The 19955-nt window shown below is 37.6% G+C and overlaps 2 protein-coding genes across 3 annotated transcripts in view; one reads left to right on the top strand and one right to left on the bottom strand.

Moving 5' to 3' along the window:
- Positions 1-251: 251 nt before the first annotated feature.
- LOC113055255 (26S proteasome non-ATPase regulatory subunit 6-like) lies at positions 252-3871 on the top strand. The gene is made up of 8 exons (XM_026221412.1): positions 252-521; positions 1894-2099; positions 2265-2410; positions 2497-2716; positions 2969-3077; positions 3270-3438; positions 3518-3595; positions 3677-3871. Exons 1-8 carry the CDS (start codon positions 377-379, stop codon positions 3771-3773), a joined length of 1170 nt encoding a protein of 389 aa, XP_026077197.1. The 5' UTR covers positions 252-376; the 3' UTR covers positions 3774-3871.
- Positions 3872-3957: 86 nt separating this feature from the next.
- LOC113055254 (ataxin-7-like) overlaps positions 3958-19955 on the bottom strand; it is a 37236-nt gene continuing 21238 nt past the window's right edge. For both annotated transcript variants that reach the window (XM_026221410.1, XM_026221411.1), the window contains exons 5-14: positions 16649-16753; positions 13211-13352; positions 12803-13062; positions 12590-12672; positions 11571-11839; positions 11234-11426; positions 10626-10747; positions 9653-10539; positions 6977-7119; positions 3958-6880 (exon numbers count right to left, since the gene is read on the bottom strand). In XM_026221410.1, the coding sequence (XP_026077195.1) occupies positions 6863-6880; positions 6977-7119; positions 9653-10539; positions 10626-10747; positions 11234-11426; positions 11571-11839; positions 12590-12672; positions 12803-13062; positions 13211-13352; positions 16649-16753 (2222 nt within the window). In that variant the 3' untranslated portion in view covers positions 3958-6862. The remainder of the gene's footprint in view (positions 6881-6976; positions 7120-9652; positions 10540-10625; positions 10748-11233; positions 11427-11570; positions 11840-12589; positions 12673-12802; positions 13063-13210; positions 13353-16648; positions 16754-19955) is intronic.

The following is a 19955-nucleotide window of genomic DNA, read 5'->3' as shown; positions in this document are numbered from 1 at the left end:
ATATCACTGCTTCTCTCCAATAAATAAATAAATAAATAAATAAATAAATAAATAAATAAATATATATATATATATATATGAGAAGTAATAAATAAATGTGATTAAAAAAACATTTTACCGTGGTTTCTAAAAGATTAAAAGCCCTTGTGGGTGAAATATAACGCTTAACCAGATGGGGGCAGTGTTATAGTTTTTAATACGTTGTTTGACTTCGATGTACTGTCTTTTCCCTGCGTCATCGTCTCGAGCAAGAGGAAGTGAATCTACACATTTCTTTGATTAGATTTCCCCCTAGTCATCGTTGTCACTGTCATTATCACTCCCAGCCATAACACAGACTCCCGTCCTCCTGTAAATCGCGTTTAACTCTGCAAATATGCCTTTGGAAAACCTGGAGGAAGAGGGTTTACCTAAAAACCCCAACCTGAGAATAGCCCAGCTGAAGTTTTTACTGACTCTGGATGATCACAGACATGATGCTGAAGTGAAGCGCGAGCTGATGGACGCCATCAAACTCAACAGTGAGTTCATTCACTCGCTCACGCTGCTCGTTTAGCAGATATAATGTTATATTTCAACATTTCTGTAGGTACTACCTCAATATATGAAGCTGTTTCATGCACGAGCTTTATAATTTCTCTGCGTTTAGTTAGCTGGCCGGCTAAGCCAAGTAACGTTAGCACACCAGCTAATTAGCTACTAATGTATTTGCTTGTTATCATGCACACACTTGGTCTTCTGGCGCATTTAAATGTTGATTTTTCTATAATTTACAAGAGTATATTAAGGTTATTGATAATCCATAGGTAAAACGCACTCTTAATGTAACGAAATCTGTTATAGTAGAATATAAATCAAAAGGAGAAATTATGGCTCTTAAATGGTGTGTATATTACTTTGAGTTTACAGATTAGATGCTGGATTTAAGGACTGGAGAGATAAGGGGTGGATAGTTTTATGTAATATAATAGAAGATAATTTAATTAACCCACTTTGAAGCACTTAAAGAAAAGCATTCACTAGAAACACTTATAGATTCAACATTTTGTATATATGAAGATGAAGAATGTGACTGAGACAAGGACAGGCTCAATAGAATCGGTTAGAAATCATATGAATCATATTTTCATAGAATTATTGCATGCATATCCAAATGTCTGTTAAATCTTAAAACACCCATGACTTCTTATATGAAAATAAAATGGGAGAAGGAAGATTTCATTATAGCAGAGGAGGAAAGGGAATTAATAATATATTATTAATATATAGGAAAGGTATACATACTGCCTTACAAGATATCTTTACATGTGCGCTACCATTTGATAGTAAAACTTATTTTTTTGATACATACAAAAGGAATGGTTACAAGGAGATAAATACCTATTAAATATACTGTTAGTGGCTGTTAAAAATAGTTTTACCAAAAAAAATTGGTTGCCACAGGAGAGTTCTACCTTAAATGCATGGATGGAAATTACAGTAGACATTTGTTAAATGGAGAGAATTACTGCATTTGTAAAAAAAAAAAAAAATTGGAACAATTTGTTTTGCACTGGGAAAAATGGACCAAATATGCTAAATCTCAAAGACCTGATTTTATTTTTTAATCAGAAAAATCATTCCTATAGTACATAGTTGTTTTCCTCTCTTCTTTAATATGTACACAGTATATGTAATCTGTGCATATATTTATGAGCACATACAGGTATGTACATGCGTGTGGATGTGCATGTGCTTACATATGAATGTATTCAGATATATGATGGCTGACGTGCATTTTATAGCAGTGTCATTTTATTTAAGAAGCAGTAAATACATTTTTTTTTTAAGTGAAAATATTTAAGTGAAGCACCTTAAATGTGCATGTCATGATGTTGTGATTGTGTTTTGTAGATATGGCCCCATACTATGAAGCCCTGTGTAAAGAGCTGAAATGGCAGACGGACACGGATCTGCTGAGCAAGATGAAGAAGGCCAATGAGGACGAGCTGAAACGGCTGGATGATGTTTTGGAAGATGCTGAGAAGAACCAGGGAGAGAGTGAGATCAGAGATGCCATGATGGCCAAAGCTGAATATCTCATACGCATCGGTGACAAGGTGCAAATCTGAACGGTTCACGCTAGATTATAAATAATGTTTAATATTTAACATTTTTCAACTCTTATAGTTTGATTACATGTTACATTGGATTTTATTGCCAGCATCGAACATGTATATTTCATTCTTCTGTACACACTGATAATATTTCTCTCTTTCATTTAGGAAGGGGCCTTGACTGCCTTCAGGAAGACGTATGACAAGACTGTTGCTCTTGGTCATCGCTTAGATATTGTTTTTTACTTGCTGAGGATCGGTCTGTTTTATATGGACAATGACCTCATCACCCGCAACACTGAGAAAGCCAAAAGGTACAGTATAGAGTGCAGACTGACTTAAATGCATCTCACCCGGGAATGTTGGCCTGATGCTTGAACTCTGCGTGTGTGAACAACAGTTTGATTGAAGAAGGTGGTGACTGGGACCGGAGGAATCGGCTGAAGGTGTATCAGGGCCTCTACTGCGTGGCCATTCGGGATTTCAAGCAGGCAGCGGAGCTCTTTCTGGATACTGTCTCCACTTTCACCTCGTATGAGCTTATGGACTACAAGACGTTCGTCACATACACTGTGTATGTGTGTATGATCGCACTCAAGAGGCCGGACCTGAGAGAGAAGGTAAGAACTAAGCCTTAAAAACAAAAACAGTATGTATACACTGCGGTTTGGGGTCTGTAAGAGTTTTTTGTTTTTTAATTAATGAATGCTTTTTAGTAAGGATGCATAAAAAGTGATAGTAAAAAAAGAAATGTAACAAAAGATTTCAAATTCAAATAAATGCTTTTATTTTGTGCTTTCTATTCATCCCAAAAGAATCCTTTAATCCTAATCCATTTTGCACAAAATATTAAGCAGGATCTGTTTTCTCAGGTGATTAAGGGTGCTGAGATCTTAGAGGTGTTGCACAGTTTACCTGCTGTCCGTCAGTACCTCTTCTCTCTCTATGAGTGCCGTTATTCCGTATTCTTTCAGTCATTGGGTAAGTAAAATATTGCCGGAGCATGTTAGTAGCTCATTTAGCCTTTAAAGAACAATTGAGGAAAATGTTATTACTGAACTAGCCGCACTGTTTTAAGATTAATGTTATTTATTGAAAGTGCTTCTCCAACTTGGCTCTTGTTATCGTTTGAAAATGTGTTGGTCAGATGTTCCATCCGTTTCTCCTCTGTAGCTCGAGTTGAACAGGAGATGAAGCAAGACTGGTTGTTTGCTCCTCATTACCGTTACTATGTCCGAGAGATGCGCATCCTGGCCTATGGCCAGCTGCTGGAATCCTACCGCTCCCTGACACTGGGATACATGGCCGAAGCATTTGGAGTCAGCACAGAGTTCATCGACCAGTACGATCCCACCGTCATATAAACAAATATGTAAACATGCAGTATTTCTAGGCTTACCTTGGTCTTTTTCTTCCCTAAGGGAGCTGTCGCGATTCATCGCCGCAGGACGTTTACATTGCAAGATCGACAAAGTTAATGAGATTGTGGAAACCAACAGGTGAAGACCTTAATATTTGTGTGTATTGGTTTATATCTCTGTTGGATCTGTAAGCCTACTGTGTATTTCTTGTCCCCTCAGACCTGACAGTAAGAACTGGCAGTACCAGGAAACCATAAAGAAGGGCGATCTTCTGCTGAACAGGGTGCAGAAGTTGTCCAGAGTAATCAACATGTAGTCCAACATGTGGCATTTGATCGATAGCCATGTCTTTTCTTGTGAACAACCTGACTTTTGTTTTATGTACAGTATATAATAAAAATGAATTGCAGGAAATGTTTGAGCTTGTCTTTGGTGTTTGAGCGAATGGGAAAAAATGAGTCCGACACATTTTTCTTATAAATAACTGTATAAATTATTTTTTTTTCATATTTACAGAAACTTGTTACAAAACAAATATACTATACAATCTTTTCTTTAAATATTAAGTAAATCTACCCTACTGTGTTTGTTCATGAATTACATAGCAGCCAATGCACAAAAGTCCAGCTGATCAAATGATTTTTGAATACATATACAAAAAAAAAAAAAAAAAAATCGAAATATACACACTTGTACATAAGTTTATATGTAAGAGGCTTCTTCCCCAAAAAGCAAACTGTTTTTATCTTCGGTTCACATTCCGAATCTGTGGCGTTAAATAAAACCTCTTCACAAAGCTTTCATTATCTGAAAGCAGAGTTACAATTTCAAGGTAAACAGTACATTTATCTGCCTAAATCATTGGTTGAAATCACAGACTTAGCCACCAAAATATCTATCCCTCTCGCTTTGAAATTTTCTAATATCAAAAGTAGTCATAAAAGAATACAAGGGATAGACGGGAAGCTTTTCTCATGTCATTGTCAAGTAAGTGTTACTCTGCCATGCATTTCATCAATCAGAGTTACCGCTCTACTTGAAGGGGAAAAGGGCGATGTGTGAGATTGCTAGGCAGGTTTAAAAAGTTTCTAAACCTTTATAACATTCAAGTACTGTGAAAAAAAAAATGCATGAAATAAAAAGCTCTGCCATAACAACAGTTGATGAGAAACTAATTCAGGCACTTTTTTTTCTCGTTAAAAGCAAACGAACAAGTAATTAAAAAGCAGTGTATCCAATTACAACGTTTGGCAACAGTGGTGCACATTTTGCACTGTACAACTGTTTTGTTCCCTCTCCCAGTTAGAAAAGTCCTACAAAATACATCAGCCAGCCAGAAATCTTTTGCACAGTTAAACAGGCCATTTTGATCACATTCTCTGACCTCTTGGTTTGAGACGGGGAGGAACCAAAGGGGAAAAGAAGCACTACTGACACCGAAAAAATAATACAATGATTCCCCACTACTCTGGCAACAATCTGTCCAGGTGAACTCGGTGTGTGATAAACTAGAAGCTGTGTTCTGATAGAGTGGCATATTGCATCATCGGCTTGGCAGTGAACCACTTCTAATAATCTTAGAATGTTTCCATTTACTAAATAAATAATAATGATCTCAATTGTACCAAAAATCGTTTTACGAAAATGCCTGTGCAAAAATACATCTCCATATGTACAATTCTTTAACAAAATATGTATTCTGAAATAGGGATAATTCAATATTTGTATTCGGTTTTGTGTACGAAAAAGCTGAAGGAAAAAAATACACACACACGCGCGCGCACACAAAATAAAAAAACCATGCTCTTCTTCTCAGCGACCATTGCTGACTGACATCAGTGGAGTTCAGGAATTTACAGGAGTTTTAAAGAGAAGCCCCAACTTACACAAGAAAATCCAGCTCAACGTCTCTTATGAAGATCAACGAGTCAAAAAAGGATCTATTGCCTTTAAGTTGACAGACCCACATTAAAAATGAGATTTAAATCAGAATGTCCAGCTACCAACCTCTTTAGGGTCACAAAGAACAAAAGCTCGTGTCGGATCCATGCAGAAACGTTCAGTCGCGGTGTAAAGTCTCACTTGTTGAGATGGTGCTGACCAGACTACTGTATATGTGTCTCACAGTATTGAGTGTTGTGTAGATGTCTACTCCATTGCTGAGATGATAGTGTGTCTGTAATGTTGGTCTATGGCTCAACATCAGCTAGCCACAAGCCCCATTCTGAGACTGAAACGGCACATAACGATACCACGCCTAAGGCATCTTCACTAGGAAACACTCTTACAATCATATGAGAGCGAGACTGCAGATTTGAGTACATTAAGATTTCAGCACATGCTTCTTTATGGGTAATTGAAAGAGGTGAAACGTCACCTGCCGGAGAACGTGCTGAAAGGTTTAATGAATCGAGCCCTTAATGTACCTAAAACTAAATATCCGTATTGTCCCAAGTTATGGTTTTTAAGAGGATTACAGTATTGTCTTGAGTTTTTTGGAGCTTCAAGAGATGACTGTTGCTCAGAGATTCAGTAAAAACATGCTAGGCTACTAACATAAACCTACAATTATTCAAAATAAACATGTTGTATGAACAAGTGCTTACACTAACGAGCTTGATTTGGGGTTGGATTTTTCAGCAAAAAAAGAAATTGCCCCCCCCCCCCAAAAAAATCATGAAAAATGGTATATGATAAATATTTTGTTCTGTTTGCTAACTTGTAAACAAAATGTGGTCTAGAAATGTTTAGTTTGCATAATCTTTAAGTTTAGGTTGCTCATGTTGAAACTCCACTCCTGCAGTGAGTGTAGTTTAATCTAATACAGCCTTCCAGTGAGAGATCATGTGTATGATTAACTTAAGTTGATTGTGTGTAGACTTTAGGGATGTTTCTCTCCTGTACACTTCCTCCAAGGCTGAGTGGGATTTCAGTTTCCAGTATTCCCATATGTCCACACGCTCAAACTAACATACCGGAGAACACCGGTAAAGCAACTTATCTTGTTCGTGTCTCACATCCCTCCTATGCTTGGTAGTGTTGGTGAGGCTACGCACCAGCCAAAATCTGTACCCTCCGGCCCCAGCACAAGTGCTCAGGCTGGGCAGCTCACGCTCTATGTAGCAGGCTTTGTACCCAGTGGTGCATTGTATAGATTCATCATAACCTCCGACAGTAGAACTAGATCTCTCTGGCTTATTATCCTATCCCCGGAGAGTGCCCCTGCATGGCTTTGGGAGGAAATCCCCACGAAGGGCATCAATGGGCCACCCAGTATGCATTCCACCCTGAGGATTGTGGGAAGAGTAAGAGAAAAAGAAGGCCTCGTGCAGAGTGGCATGAGGGGGCTGAGGGAGCTCTGGGTCCAGCCTACTGCTCAGCACGCTCAGAGCCTCCACACCTGTGTCAGGGACGAGCCTTTGGCTGTGGGTAACACACACACACAAATACAGAAATGTAATGAGTGAGAGACAGTATTATATTCTAAACTAAAGCAGTGAATCAGAAGCGGTTACTAACCTGATGTATGAGTGAATTGTTAGGGAGCCCTGGTGGTCCAGGTGTAGAGCGAGCTTGCTTGCTGTGGATGTTGTTGATTGATGGAGACTTGGACATTTTGAGCCTGCCAGGACCTTGTCCCCCTCCCCCTCCTGCTCCAGACGCTGTCAAAGTCATTGCAAAATATAAATAAGAGACAACACTTTTTTATAATCAAGCAAACAGCATATAATAATTATTCCATGTTTACAAATTAAATTGGGTATTTAGTGTTTCAGGACTTTCTATAACAATGTAAAAAAAAAAAAAAATTAAGATTAGTCAGCCTGAGAGTTCTGTATGATGTGTATGATGAAGCAATAGCAAAATTCTATTCAACCTGAAATGAAAATGTAACCGGATCAAAACCGGAGTAAAACTGAAACAATAAAGAAATTGGATCAACACTACAAAGAAATAAAATCTAAACTGGATCATAACTAAATTAAAATTAATCAGAAACCAAAATGGAAACTAGACTAAATTACAATTAGACCAAATGAAAAAAGGACTGAAACCAAAATGAGATGAAATGGGAACTAGATCTAAAGAAAGACAATTAAATAAATAAAAAATTGGCAAAAAGGCATTAGCCAGCCTGGATTAAAACTTAACAGAAACTGGATCAAAGAAACTCATTTAAATCTGAAATCATATTAATAATAAAGCAAAACAGAAACTGATGGAATTAAAACTGAAATAAAACAGAAACCAAATTAACTGGAATGAAACAGAAACTGAATACTAAAAAAAAAAGATTACTGCAGACAAAAATCTGGATTAAAACTAAACTAAAATTAAATACAGACTTGATCAAAGTTAAACTCAATGTAAAAAAAAAAAGAAAAAAAAAAGAAATGAAATAGAAACTGCAGTTAATAGTAAAGTGAAACCGAACCTGAACTAATACCAAAGTGACATTAGATTCTCAATTACAACTAAACTGAAATGAAACGAACTGGATTGCAACCAAGATAGGATGAAACGGAAACTAGATTCAAATAAAAACTAAATTAAACAGAAACCAAATGAAATCTGAAATAAACTAGAATGAAACCACATCTAGATCAAAACCAAAATGAACTTAGGGTTGGGCCGGTAGACGATCCCATCATCCATCCCCGATGGCTGATAGACATCATGAGCTGGCATCGTGATTACCCCCCGACCCGTTTTAGAATTCCCGATCACTTTTTAATTTCACTTCGCGATCACACATAATCTCTGTTTATAATACCGAACACACATTTTACAAGATTATATGTTTGTCAGTGGTTTTGAGGATCAGTGTTAATTTTAACAGGGATTTTTGATTTAGTCTTAGTCTTTATCTTCAGACGAAAATGCTTAATATCACATATTTAGTCATATTAGTCTTATATAGTTTAAGTCTAGTTTTAGTCGATGAAAAGTCGATGCATTTTTAGTCATTACTTTTAGTCAAGATGCAGTTAGCAACATTTTAGTAGTTATTTTCTGTCTTTAAACAAAAACCGTCATTAAAGGCCCGTTCACACACCAAGCACGATAACTATAAAGATAGCGATAAAGATATAGTTCTATAAGTCGTTCTCAATATTAAAGAATAGCGGAGTCCACACCACAACTATAACGATAAAGGCACAGAGAAACGTTATCGTTGGAATCACTTTCAGAACGATTTTTTTTCTTCTGATGAACGATAAAAACATTGCCAACCAATCAGAATCAATCCTGCTGTAATGAGCTGGAGAATTTAAAGCAGCAGACGCGCGTCCGCTTAGAATACACAGACAATATCGTTCGCTGAAGTGGACACTAATATCGTTTTCTTTATAGTTATCATAATTGGTGTGAACGGGCCTTAATTCTTCTCTCTTTAGACCAAATTAATTAAAAATCATTAACTTTAATCAACGATTGATTGAATTTGGAAAAACTTGAATAAATGACGACAATTATAATTTTTGGGTGAACTTTTCCTTTAACAGTAGTGAAAAGGTAGCAACTTATAAAAATTATAGTTGCTCATATACAATATATTTAATATATATAATTTACAATTTTTGAAAAAAACTATAAAATATATTTTTTCAGATACATTAGGTTTACTTAAAATGGTTGGTTAACATTATAATGACACGGATAGGTAGGAATGCTGTCCCTTTAAAACAAAAGGCATGCGATACTGACACACTTTCAGTTTTCACCTACCTGTTCACCATCACTTAATCCATAAACTGTATTTATGTGAGATATTCTACATGAAAGACATTTGGACTGCTGTGTGTGTATTTGTCTCAGCTTCAGACGTTACAGCTATACATCTGATCACTGATTATGAGTTTTGACTGATCTATAGATAAATTCATCTATATTATAGATCAGTGGTTCTGCAGTATTTTGTCGTGTCGCACCATATCGCTCGCACGGTGTAGATACAGTGTTAGGATTCGTTAGTTGTTTTCTCTTATAAGGATTCATGCTTTGGGCACACCTCCTAACGCCACATCCACCCCCCGACCCCCGCCGCGCTCGCCCCCGCTGATGTCATCGTCCATCACAATGTTTTACTGTAGACATCGCCCGATGCCAAATTTGTAGCCATCGCCCAACCCTAAATGACACAGGAATCAGAATAAAAACAAATAAATAAAACCAAACACAAGGTTTATGCACCTGTGCTGTTGAGGCTACTTGAGCCAGGTGAGCCCTTCCTCCTTTTTGCTTCCAGACGTGCATCTGCGTGGTGATCGCTGCTCTGGTGAACAAATGGCCCGAGGGAGAGGGTGGAGTCGCTGCTGTTCATCACCACGCTCATGCGTTTAATGGACTCGGCTGGGCTGCCTGAAGGAGGGCCACGTCCTGTCGACTCCTGCTTCAAGCTCAAAGAGTTGGCCCTGCCTGGGGTGCAGTTTACCCCCACACTGTACACCCCACTGTGGGATGACGACAGCGTTGTTGACGATGAAGATGAAGAAGGAGTGGAGGTGAGCGAGGTGTGGTAGGCACTGCCAAGACTTGAGGAGTTTATCGCACAGTTCTTTTTAAAAGATAAGGAGGAGGAGGATTCAGAGGTGTAAGTGCTGTGGGTGGTAAACAGGGAACTGTTTTTCCGCTTCTTTCCCGAACTGAGGCTACTGCTTGCACTACCGCTGACGCTAACACTGCTGTTAGTACTGCCCTTGACCATAGAGTTACTTAGGCTGGAGGATGGCTCCCGAGCCTTAAAGGACTTTGTACCAGATCGGGATTTGAGGGGTCGGTTGGAGCCCAACGAGGGTAGCGAGGACGAGTGGGCTGAAGGCATCTGGGGTGATGAGGCTGACACGTGTCTAGAAGCGCCACTGTAGGCAGGCTGCTCGGTGGCGGAGGCTTGCGGAGAAGAGCGGGCGTTCAGGGTGGTGCCATATGACAGGACCGGCTTGCTGTCATAAGGTGGTGGTGAGGACAGGCTGAGAAACCCTGCAGAAATGGAGGAGGATGAGGAAGAATGGGAGTTTGTGCTTGTCCGGTGAGAGGCTGTCAGTGTTGTTGCAGAGTTCTCTGAGGCCAGAGGGATTTTCCTACAAATGAAATGCAAGAAATCACAATTAGGATTCTGTTTAATGGAAAAACAGCTGATTGTGGGAATGGTGTCACACACACTTACTTCCACATTTGTGAGTTGACATGTTTGTCCAACATGGTGGTGAGAGTACAACGTACTTGATCCCAGCGCCGGTCGAACGCGTAACAACCTCTACCGTACAACCGACTTCCAAAAGAGCAGTACTGGTAAGATACACAACACAGACGTGATTAAAATACAATTGATTGTATTATTTATTTGGATTTGTAAATATTTCATGTTAGTTTTATTATTTGATAGATTTCAATTTCACAAAGAAATGTGCAGAATTCTTTCTGAGAAAAATAAGAGTACATTTATAATTAATCCTAAATCTAATTTTGTTAAAAAATATCGTACATTGGTACATGGTACTGAACATCCTCTTCAGGCATTCAGATCAAGGCAGAATCAAACTGAAACCCACTTTAAAGAGGGTGGCTCGACACAAAATTGGATTCAGATGAGGCCATGGATATTCATTTAAACTCCTTTTAAAACAGCTTAGTGATTCAAAAATGGGAAATAAATGCCAGTGACTTTCTAAGCAGGCACTTCAGATTGAAAAATTCACTACTTTTATTAAAAAACAAAAACAACAACAACAAAAAACTCCCTAACACTAAGATCACAAGGTTTCTTGTACTTACAGCTGCTGGTCGTGGGTGGTAACCTGAATAATGGCAGTCCAGTTTCTCCATGGCCTCCTCTCTCTCCTCGTTCTCCCCTTCGTCACTGGAGAGGCGGCTGGTCTCGGGACCGACAGGGGCCGAGTGAGAGGGGTGGGCCTGGTCGTGTGCCATGGCTGGGTTTCCTCCACTGTGAGAGTTACTGCTGTTGAGTCTGAAGATACAGAAGAGCACCTTAACCTCAACCACCCGAACAAAGACCAAAAAAACAACAACTGGAGATCTATAATAAATTTGGCGAATGAATCAAAAGGAAGCTGGTTTAGAGTAAGTAGTGCGGCAGGAGGAAGCAACTCACCGTGGAAGCCCAGAAATATGAGGTTTGGGTTTGCTGAGGGGCAAAGGCTTGGTGGCATCGGCAGTGCCATTGCCATGGGACACCGGGTGAAGGTCTTGAGAGAGGCGGGAGGGGGGAGGGTGAGGGTCCCTGAGAGGGGGTGCTGGGTGTGAGGGGTCCAACCTGAACTGCAGCTCCTTGTCGCGTGCTTTGCTCTTGTGCTCAGCAAGCAGCGTGTCAAAGAGTTGCCGCCGTCCGAGCACCGCCCTCCTCTGACTAATGGAATGTGTCTGTGGTCGAATGCAGGGGATATTTAACAGTTCAGTCAAACAATTAAATAATTGGTTCACATATTCAAAGAAATTTGAACATTAGGGACATCCTATATAGAATACACTGATGGTGACCATATTGATATAGGTCAGGACCATTCTGTTTAAGATGATATTCAGAAATTATATAAAACTGGGATAATATTTGAACTTTTTTCGGCATAACATCAAAGTTATATTGGTATATTATTATATTAGAACCAAATACAAAAATAAAATGCAATCTCAACCGAATATTTTGCTGTATTATTAATTCTATATTGCAATATTACTATATTCAAAATGTGTGTGTGTGTGTGTTAATGCTATATTATTATATTAGGATGAAAATTCAAAAAGTAAATATTATATTGGTGCTATTACAGTGTTTAGTAATCTTTGTTAATGTAAATACAGTTGTTCACTGTTAGTTCATGTTAATTCACAGTGCCTTAACTAATGTTAACAAGCACAATTTTTGAGTTTTATAATGTATTGATAAATGTTGGAATCAACAACAACTAAGATCAATAAATGCTTTAGAAGTATTGTTCATTCTAAGTAACTGAAGTAGTTAACTAATGAACCTTATTGTAAAGTGTTAAATATTTCTACAATACTGATTATTGTTAATAACATATTAACTCCCTATTTGTGAGGACCATAATGTCCAAAGTGCATTGCTAATTCCAACTAAAAACATATTTCAAAGTGTAGACGATGGCATACCTTGCATGTTAAGGATCTCGTGCATGGCTTACTTGCTGTCATATCCATAACCCCACAGTGGATATCTGGATTAAACTCTCGCTCTGATTTAAGGAAAATAGCAGAACAGAACAAACACACAGTAAAAAAAAAAAAGTTAGATAATTCTTTTATTATTTTTATTTTTTTCTGTGACATAAATATAGAGTAGCAGCAGTGAGTATTAGCATTCACCTGGTCTCTTGTACAGTCTTCTGCTACTGTCTTGTTTCTTGTCTTGGGATGAGAGGTGGCCCTTTCCATTAAGGGTTTGACCTGAGGCCAGCTGTGGAACCTTTGGTATGGAGGGGAAGTTATGGCCTGATTTCAAGGTAAAGGGGCTCACAGTATTTAAGGGAGAGGAGGAAGTGGAAGAAGAGGCGGGCACATGGGGAAGTTTGGGTGAGGGTTCCACCTTCAGAAGGTCCTTCTCTCCTTTAGCTGCAGGGATGGGACTGGGAGGCAGAGAAATTAAGAGTCTTATACTGTCCCAATGTGGGTGTGTTTCAGATTACATCTTTTGTGTTAGTCAAGTATGGGCTGCTTATCTTAACACATTTATGCATTAAATTCTCTTACACTCCATCAAACACACATACACACCTCTCTTCTTGCGGCACCCTATAGGGGAAGGGAGGCTTCCAGTGAGGCGGCTTCTCTTTGGCTGATTTGCTGCTCTTGTTTCGAGAGTTTGCGAACGCTGCAAAGCTGGATGGGGGCTTGCTGCTGGAGCTGTGTCTTCTCTCTGAGGGGCAAAGACATTTGCAAGGTTTTACTCTTTGAATGCTCAAAATGTTGATGGCAAAAGTAAATAAACGCTTAACTTTTGAGGATTTTTGACTACAAAAATCTTCATCTGGCTTACCATTTTGTCCAAGACATCTATTTTAATGGGAAGCTGACCAAACTTGCATTTAAGCTAAGATGATTACTACTTAGACAAACACATTCAGACACTCTCCGCTTCTAAATACACACATTTGCTTTCTCTCAGTAGTAAATACCAGACACAAATGTGCAAGAGCATTTAGTCAAATGAGTGAACCGCTGTGCTGCACTAACAAACACTCTGGTCTCTCTGTACTTGCCTGTCAACACCACACACACACACACACACACACACACACAGTCCTGCTACTTCAGCCTAGCATTCGTCACTAAGCCCTCCAGCAAACCGGGGGCAAACACACACACCCACACACATACAAGCCTGATGTCTCGCCTGTGTTTATCTGTGCTGATAAAACTACATCAAAAGCACACATGACACGACACACTTATAAAATAAAAAATGAAGGACACCAGGAAGAAATCCTTGACTTATTTATTTCTCACAGACGCTTGCAGCTATTTGCTGGGTTGTTGGCGCTGCTCTGAGAAAGTGAGCCAACAGTAATTTGAGTAACCAAAGACCCAATCAACAAAGCCCCAATTACAACAAAACAATCTACAATATCATTCCACGCAATCTGAGATTATTGTAAGGAAGCTGAACACCAAATACTGCAACCTGACAAATGACTACAAGGAACTAAAGACGTAAAAAACAAGAGCCTTGTGCAAAAGAAGGATGATCGGCGTGGACAAAATCACAGTGTAGAAATGTACCATTTTGAGCTTTTTTTTTTTTTTTTAAATGGAGAACAAATCAAGAAGCCAGCATCTCTTCAAAACTTTTTGTGTCTCTAGAATAGTTTGTCAAGATCTTATATCAGTGATGTCATTTTGCAGAACTAAAAAATATATTTCTAAAATGCATTTGAAAAATGGCAGATGCCACAATCTAATCTAAGCACTCTAATATCGTGTATAAGAGTTCACTTTGTGATGATGATGCTGCTGCTCATTTATGATGACAAAGAAATACTGTAACGCAAATATTCCCACTTTTTAAATGAGCTCTTTATAACTGCAAATTTAAATTTCGCTATCATCAATAAAATTGAAATACTACCAATAAAGTGGGAAAAGTATGTCAAGCAGATCACAGGGAGTGCAATCTTTCTATATACAAGAATATCTGTGCATCCTGCGGTTCAGTGTGACTGCATAATCCAGAAATAACCACAGAAGCATAATTTAGAAAAGTGAAAGGTGATATACAGTCAGTTGGTCAATAAAAGCACAGGGGATGTTTTGAGACCATTTTAAACTGATGATCACTAAAGAGGATACAAATTTGTTTCTTATTTAAGAAGGTAATAAAATACTCATAATAACTGTGCAAAAGTCTCCTGCAAAGTGTTTAACATGCAAATGTTCAACATGCAGATCTAAACCAGCAAACTGAAATGATGGCAAGATTTAAACACACACAAAATATGACTTAAAATGGTTACCAATCATCTTAGAAATCGCTTCTAAAATATACTTAACTTTCTGACTGCAGATTCATGTGTTGTTTGCAATACATATTCCTTAGCACCACAGCTTGTTTCAGCTCATTATGATTTATTAATTCTCATGCTGGATAAGCACTTGCCAGAACTTGATTCTTCCCTACGCTATTAGTCAAGCACTTGAGTATGTAAAAGTTTCATGGTCTGTGTAGTAAAACTGCTCATTAATCTTTCTAGAATAAAAGAGTCCCAGTGTTCATAACATTTGTGTGATTGTGTAAATTGACCACACACACACACAAAAAATAAAATAAATAAAAGTAAAAATATTAAACGGCAGAACTGGCTCAGTCACAGTGCAATAAATAGATCATACTGTAGAATATTAAACCATCAATGCCGTCCTGAAAAACTGATCTTCTGGAAGCTGAACAAAGCGTCAAGTGCACTAATGTCAACATGTTTAGCCTCTTTTGCAACTTTCACAATCTGCACAAAATCTCAGTCCTGTGACATGTTTTTGGATTCAATTATGGCCACAGGAAATCTTTCTTTCAAATATCGGTTTAATTTTGGGTCCAGATAGCCTGACAACCGGTGCACAGTGTCATTAATGGTTCATGAACGTTCATGTACACCAAACATGTTGCTCTGAGAGAGTAACTAAAATATCCACATATTAGGAAGATGTTAAACGGCAAAAAAAAGTTGAAAAGAAATTCTGCATATATGCTACAAAGAAAAATTGTACTACTTTTTTAAAGAATTCTTACATTTTTAAGTATTATTCATCAAAAAAAAAATGAATCATGTTTTGAACTGTGACAGTAATAAAAATATAAAAAACTACCATATGCACTTCACATTAGAAAGGTGTGGATTTTTTTGTATTCATTTATTTATTCGTTCATTCTTTCTGTTGCCCTACTTTACAGCATGAAAAAAGCACCAAATAATTTACCACTGAGATTTAAAGACATTTTGGCTGCCCCTTGTGGTTAATTCTGAAATAATGAGTCCACGTGAACAGCTACTTTCACTACAGTATCTTAAAAAACGAATTGATTCATCATCTGGTAATGGAGACTTCGTTCAAGCTTAACTATCATGTTCAGAGCGGGAATAAAGCAAGACCTTGACTGGGCCAAGCATTTTCTACATCAAAAAATCCCAGCTCCATTAAGAGTTCTCTCCCACAATACATCCATACGATTAACAGCGCTTTCTTGAAATTTGTAAAAATGCTCAAATTTCAGCATTTTAACAGAATAATGTGTCACATTCATATGCTAAAACAAATGCTATAGTATTAAACCACGGCTGACAAGTTAAAAATAAATAAATCCTCAAGTAAGTTATTTTCCTCAAAATACAGATCAGAGTTTTGTTAAAGTTGGAGTGATTTTATTTTTTATTCCCGAAAACGTCTGCTGGCTTACGGGAGGTTTTACATGATCTAGATTGGATAAAACAGCACAGACGTGCCAACTAAAAAGAGCACATCAAATATTAACTTGAGGATAGTAAACAGAACTCTGGCGGTGGGTATCAAAGGCTTGTGTTCTTCCCTCTTCATGTTAGGATAGTTGAGGGAGAGCAGAGGTGGGTGCAGGAGGGATTTCTGTCTTAGGAGTTTACTAAAACACCTTAATTGAAGACGGCAGAGAGAGCAGAGTTAGAGAAACAGAGTGAATCAGCTTACCGTAGTGTGCTTGGAAGGCCTGGGGTTTGACTACCTGACTGCAGTGGCTGCACATGACCAGGTAGAAGTCATCCTGTGCAGGACACTGGCCAAAGATGGGCATGTCTGCGAAAACACACACAGACACTCATTAGCAAGTCAAAATGTCTTGTGCTCTTCTAACACAGCATGAGGCCATTGTAACAATGCAGTAAGATGTAGCTACTTTCAGCTTTGCACGACTGTAGAAGTCAATATTATTCATTAGCTCATAAGGAAAAAAGCTTACAATGCAATGAATGAACAAATATGGCTTTTCTCTCATCTCTCTACAATGCTGATAAAGTCTTTACATGTAATAATAAAAAAAATTAAAAAATAAATCAATATAACTAAAGAACTCAAAAATCTACTGATTCATTCAAAAATAATGTATTCATTTAAATATAAAGATGTAAATAAAACAAACCTACAAATAGATAAACATCTAATACGGTTTATTTACTTATTTTTAAATGTAGTTTAGTTAATGAGTTTAAATGTTTAACACACAAATGGACGAAGAAAAGCTATATGTAAATGCGTCATGAAAATGTAGAAATTTCTTGTTTCGTGTATTAAATGCATTGTTTCCCCAGCACTAAAAAGTTTGGGGACAATACGATTTTTTTTCTTTTTCTAGAAAATAATGAACACTATTATTCAGCAAGGATGTATTTAACGGATCAAAAGTGAAAGTAAAGATATTTACACTGTTACAAAAGATGTTCATTCTAAATTTATTTTCAGCAAAGACTTGAATGATTTCTGAAGGATCGTGACAATCAAAAAAAAAAAAAATCTGTTTTGTCATTACAGGAATAACTTACATTTTAAAATATATCAAAATAGAAAATATATATTTCAAATTGTAATAATAATACACAATATTGCTGTTTTACTGTATTTTTGATCTAATAAATACAGTAAAGCATAAGAAGTTTCTTATGGCGAGCATAAGAAACTTCATTCAACAACATAGAAAAATTTGAATGGTAATTGTAGAATTAACAACTGGTTTAAACATGAATTAAATAAAACATCAAAATCACACTGCACATTTCTATAGTGTATATTATAGAGCAAATTATTTCTGGTTGCATGTTCTTGTGCAGCATTCTCTTTCATTGTGAACAGATTACTTCTTGCTAGAATCATGTCACTCCTGATTAAGGCACACAGTGTAATCGAGTGTAAATTGCATGTAGAATCTGCCCTAACCAGTGAATGGACCCTGAATTGAAACATCCTAATTTGCCATCAGACCATACACACACACAATACCTAAGCACACTTGTGTAAACAGTGCACAGACTTGATGAACAGTCTCTATCCGCTACACTTTATCAACAGCCCGGTTCAGGTGAGGTGACCCAGACCATGACGGGGATGTTCCGGGAAAGGTGCCTGGGTGAGTTCATGTGGTGCAGGGTTCACCTGCAGCAGCGCTACCGTTTTCATAAGAAAGGAAACAAAAGCCGCTTTTCCACCGAAATTACCTGGAACAATTTGTCCCAGAAACTGTTTTCCCCCCAGACCTGTTGCTGTCAGCATTTGCATCACGGTCTAAAGTACCAAGAAGATTAGGCAAATAGTCTGGACGTAAGTCTTTGCACATTTCTCAATACAAAGTAACTTGCGCAAATTTTGGACCTGCATCATTGGTAGTTTGGACTGCGAAAGTGTGAACTCCCGCGGCCGGAACAACGAAATTTCGGTAATTCTGCAAATATAACATCAGTCAGCTCACCTTGGCTACTGCAATTTACCTCAAATTTACAATTACTGGTCGACCGATATATCTCCAAGGCCGATATATTGGCCGATATTTGGCATTTTTCAAATATCACCCAATAAGTTTTTCTGCTCGGCCGATGTGTTCGAGGTGGGACATTTATTTTGACGGCGCTAAGAAAGGCAGCACCTGAGCGCACACAGTGCTCACTCTGTCTCTCTTGTTCGCTGTCGTTGTTAACAGTTCTGTCTAATACGAATATAAGTCTATCTAATAATCAGATAGAATGGTTAAATAAAGGAATTAATGTATACAGAAAGTATTATAACAATTGCTTCTATATTATTAATAATAGAAAGGCAAACATTATAATACTTTCTCTTTTGTCATCAGCATTAAGCAAATACGCATTTAATTTCACAAACCATGCAAACTTAGTCGAATCCAGCTGTGAGATCTTGAAGTGTGCATTTTTATCCAGCATGATTACGTGATCTCTGTGTGATGATCAGTCCGTGTTAATTGAATGCTTTAAACTTTAAACATTATTTTAAATTATGCTGCACTTTATGCATTCACCCACTGTCATATTCATGTCATTTTGACTGTGTGCTGTGTAAATAAGTGTTACTTTGGCTTTATTTGAAAAATATGATTCCCAATGCACACAGACTTCACAGAATAATGAGTGCCCTGTTGGTTTTACACATTTATTTTTTAATACATTGTCAAATGATTTCAAATTTCTTAATGTGAAAACAGATTTCTTAATATGAATAAAAAAAATAATAATATAAATATATACACATATCAGACTCCCTGCTTTACAAGATATCGACATCAGCTTCAGCTGTCAAAAAAAGACAAAAATATGATATGAAACACCACTGCCTCTTTTCAGTTTCATTTAAACATATTAATAGCCCCAGAATGTAGTTCAGGGAACATGCATACATTACAGTGAAACAAAATATTATATCAAACAGTATTTTTTAATTCTCTTTTAACTTTCCTTTTAACATATTAATAGATTAATTGAATAACAGAATAAAGATCAAAGATTACATGTTAGATTTACCCAAAATGAATTACATATTTCGCTTAACCACTACAGAGACATCACAGCTGGGGGCAATTGTCAGAAGGACTAGCCGAGGTGAGGCTGCTCTCATTGGGATACATGAGCACCGAGTGCCCGGTGATTGCCTGGAGCTCACGTCTCCGAAATCAGGAAGCACAATTTCAAATAGCCATGGTCTTTATGAATAAACCACAGATTTGAGTTTAAAACAACTACATTCTCACCTGAAATACTCTTAAAATTACATTTCCTGACAAAATAACTATTTTTTTTTTTTTTTTAACAAATTATGCGAATATGGTGGCTGAAATATAATGAAGCGTGAAATCAACCAATCAGCATGCTCAGTGACCAAATCCCACCCCCGAAAGTTCCGGACTAATACTAATACTACTAAAAGATACTACCTAGCGAGCAGGTACTTTCTGAGGGGTACATTTTTTACACCAGAACTTCATTTAGATCCAGACTGG

Source organism: Carassius auratus, chromosome 36, assembly GCF_003368295.1.
Source record: "Carassius auratus strain Wakin chromosome 36, ASM336829v1, whole genome shotgun sequence".
NCBI lineage: Eukaryota > Metazoa > Chordata > Actinopteri > Cypriniformes > Cyprinidae > Carassius > Carassius auratus.
The sequence above is the reverse complement of the archived record's forward strand: the minus strand, read 5'-3'. Positions and strand labels throughout refer to the sequence as shown.

What these genes read in the sequence shown, in the direction of transcription:
- LOC113055255 (XM_026221412.1), top strand. Translation starts at nt 377, where the DNA reads ATGCCTTTGGAAAACCTGGAGGAAGAGGGTTTACCTAAAAACCCCAAC. An exon ending in AACACTGAGAAAGCCAAAAG is followed by an intron (nt 2,411 to 2,496) that starts GTACAGTATAGA and finishes TGTGAACAACAG; the next exon opens with TTTGATTGAAGAAGGTGGTG. An exon ending in AGCACAGAGTTCATCGACCA is followed by an intron (nt 3,439 to 3,517) that starts GTACGATCCCAC and finishes TTCTTCCCTAAG; the next exon opens with GGAGCTGTCGCGATTCATCG.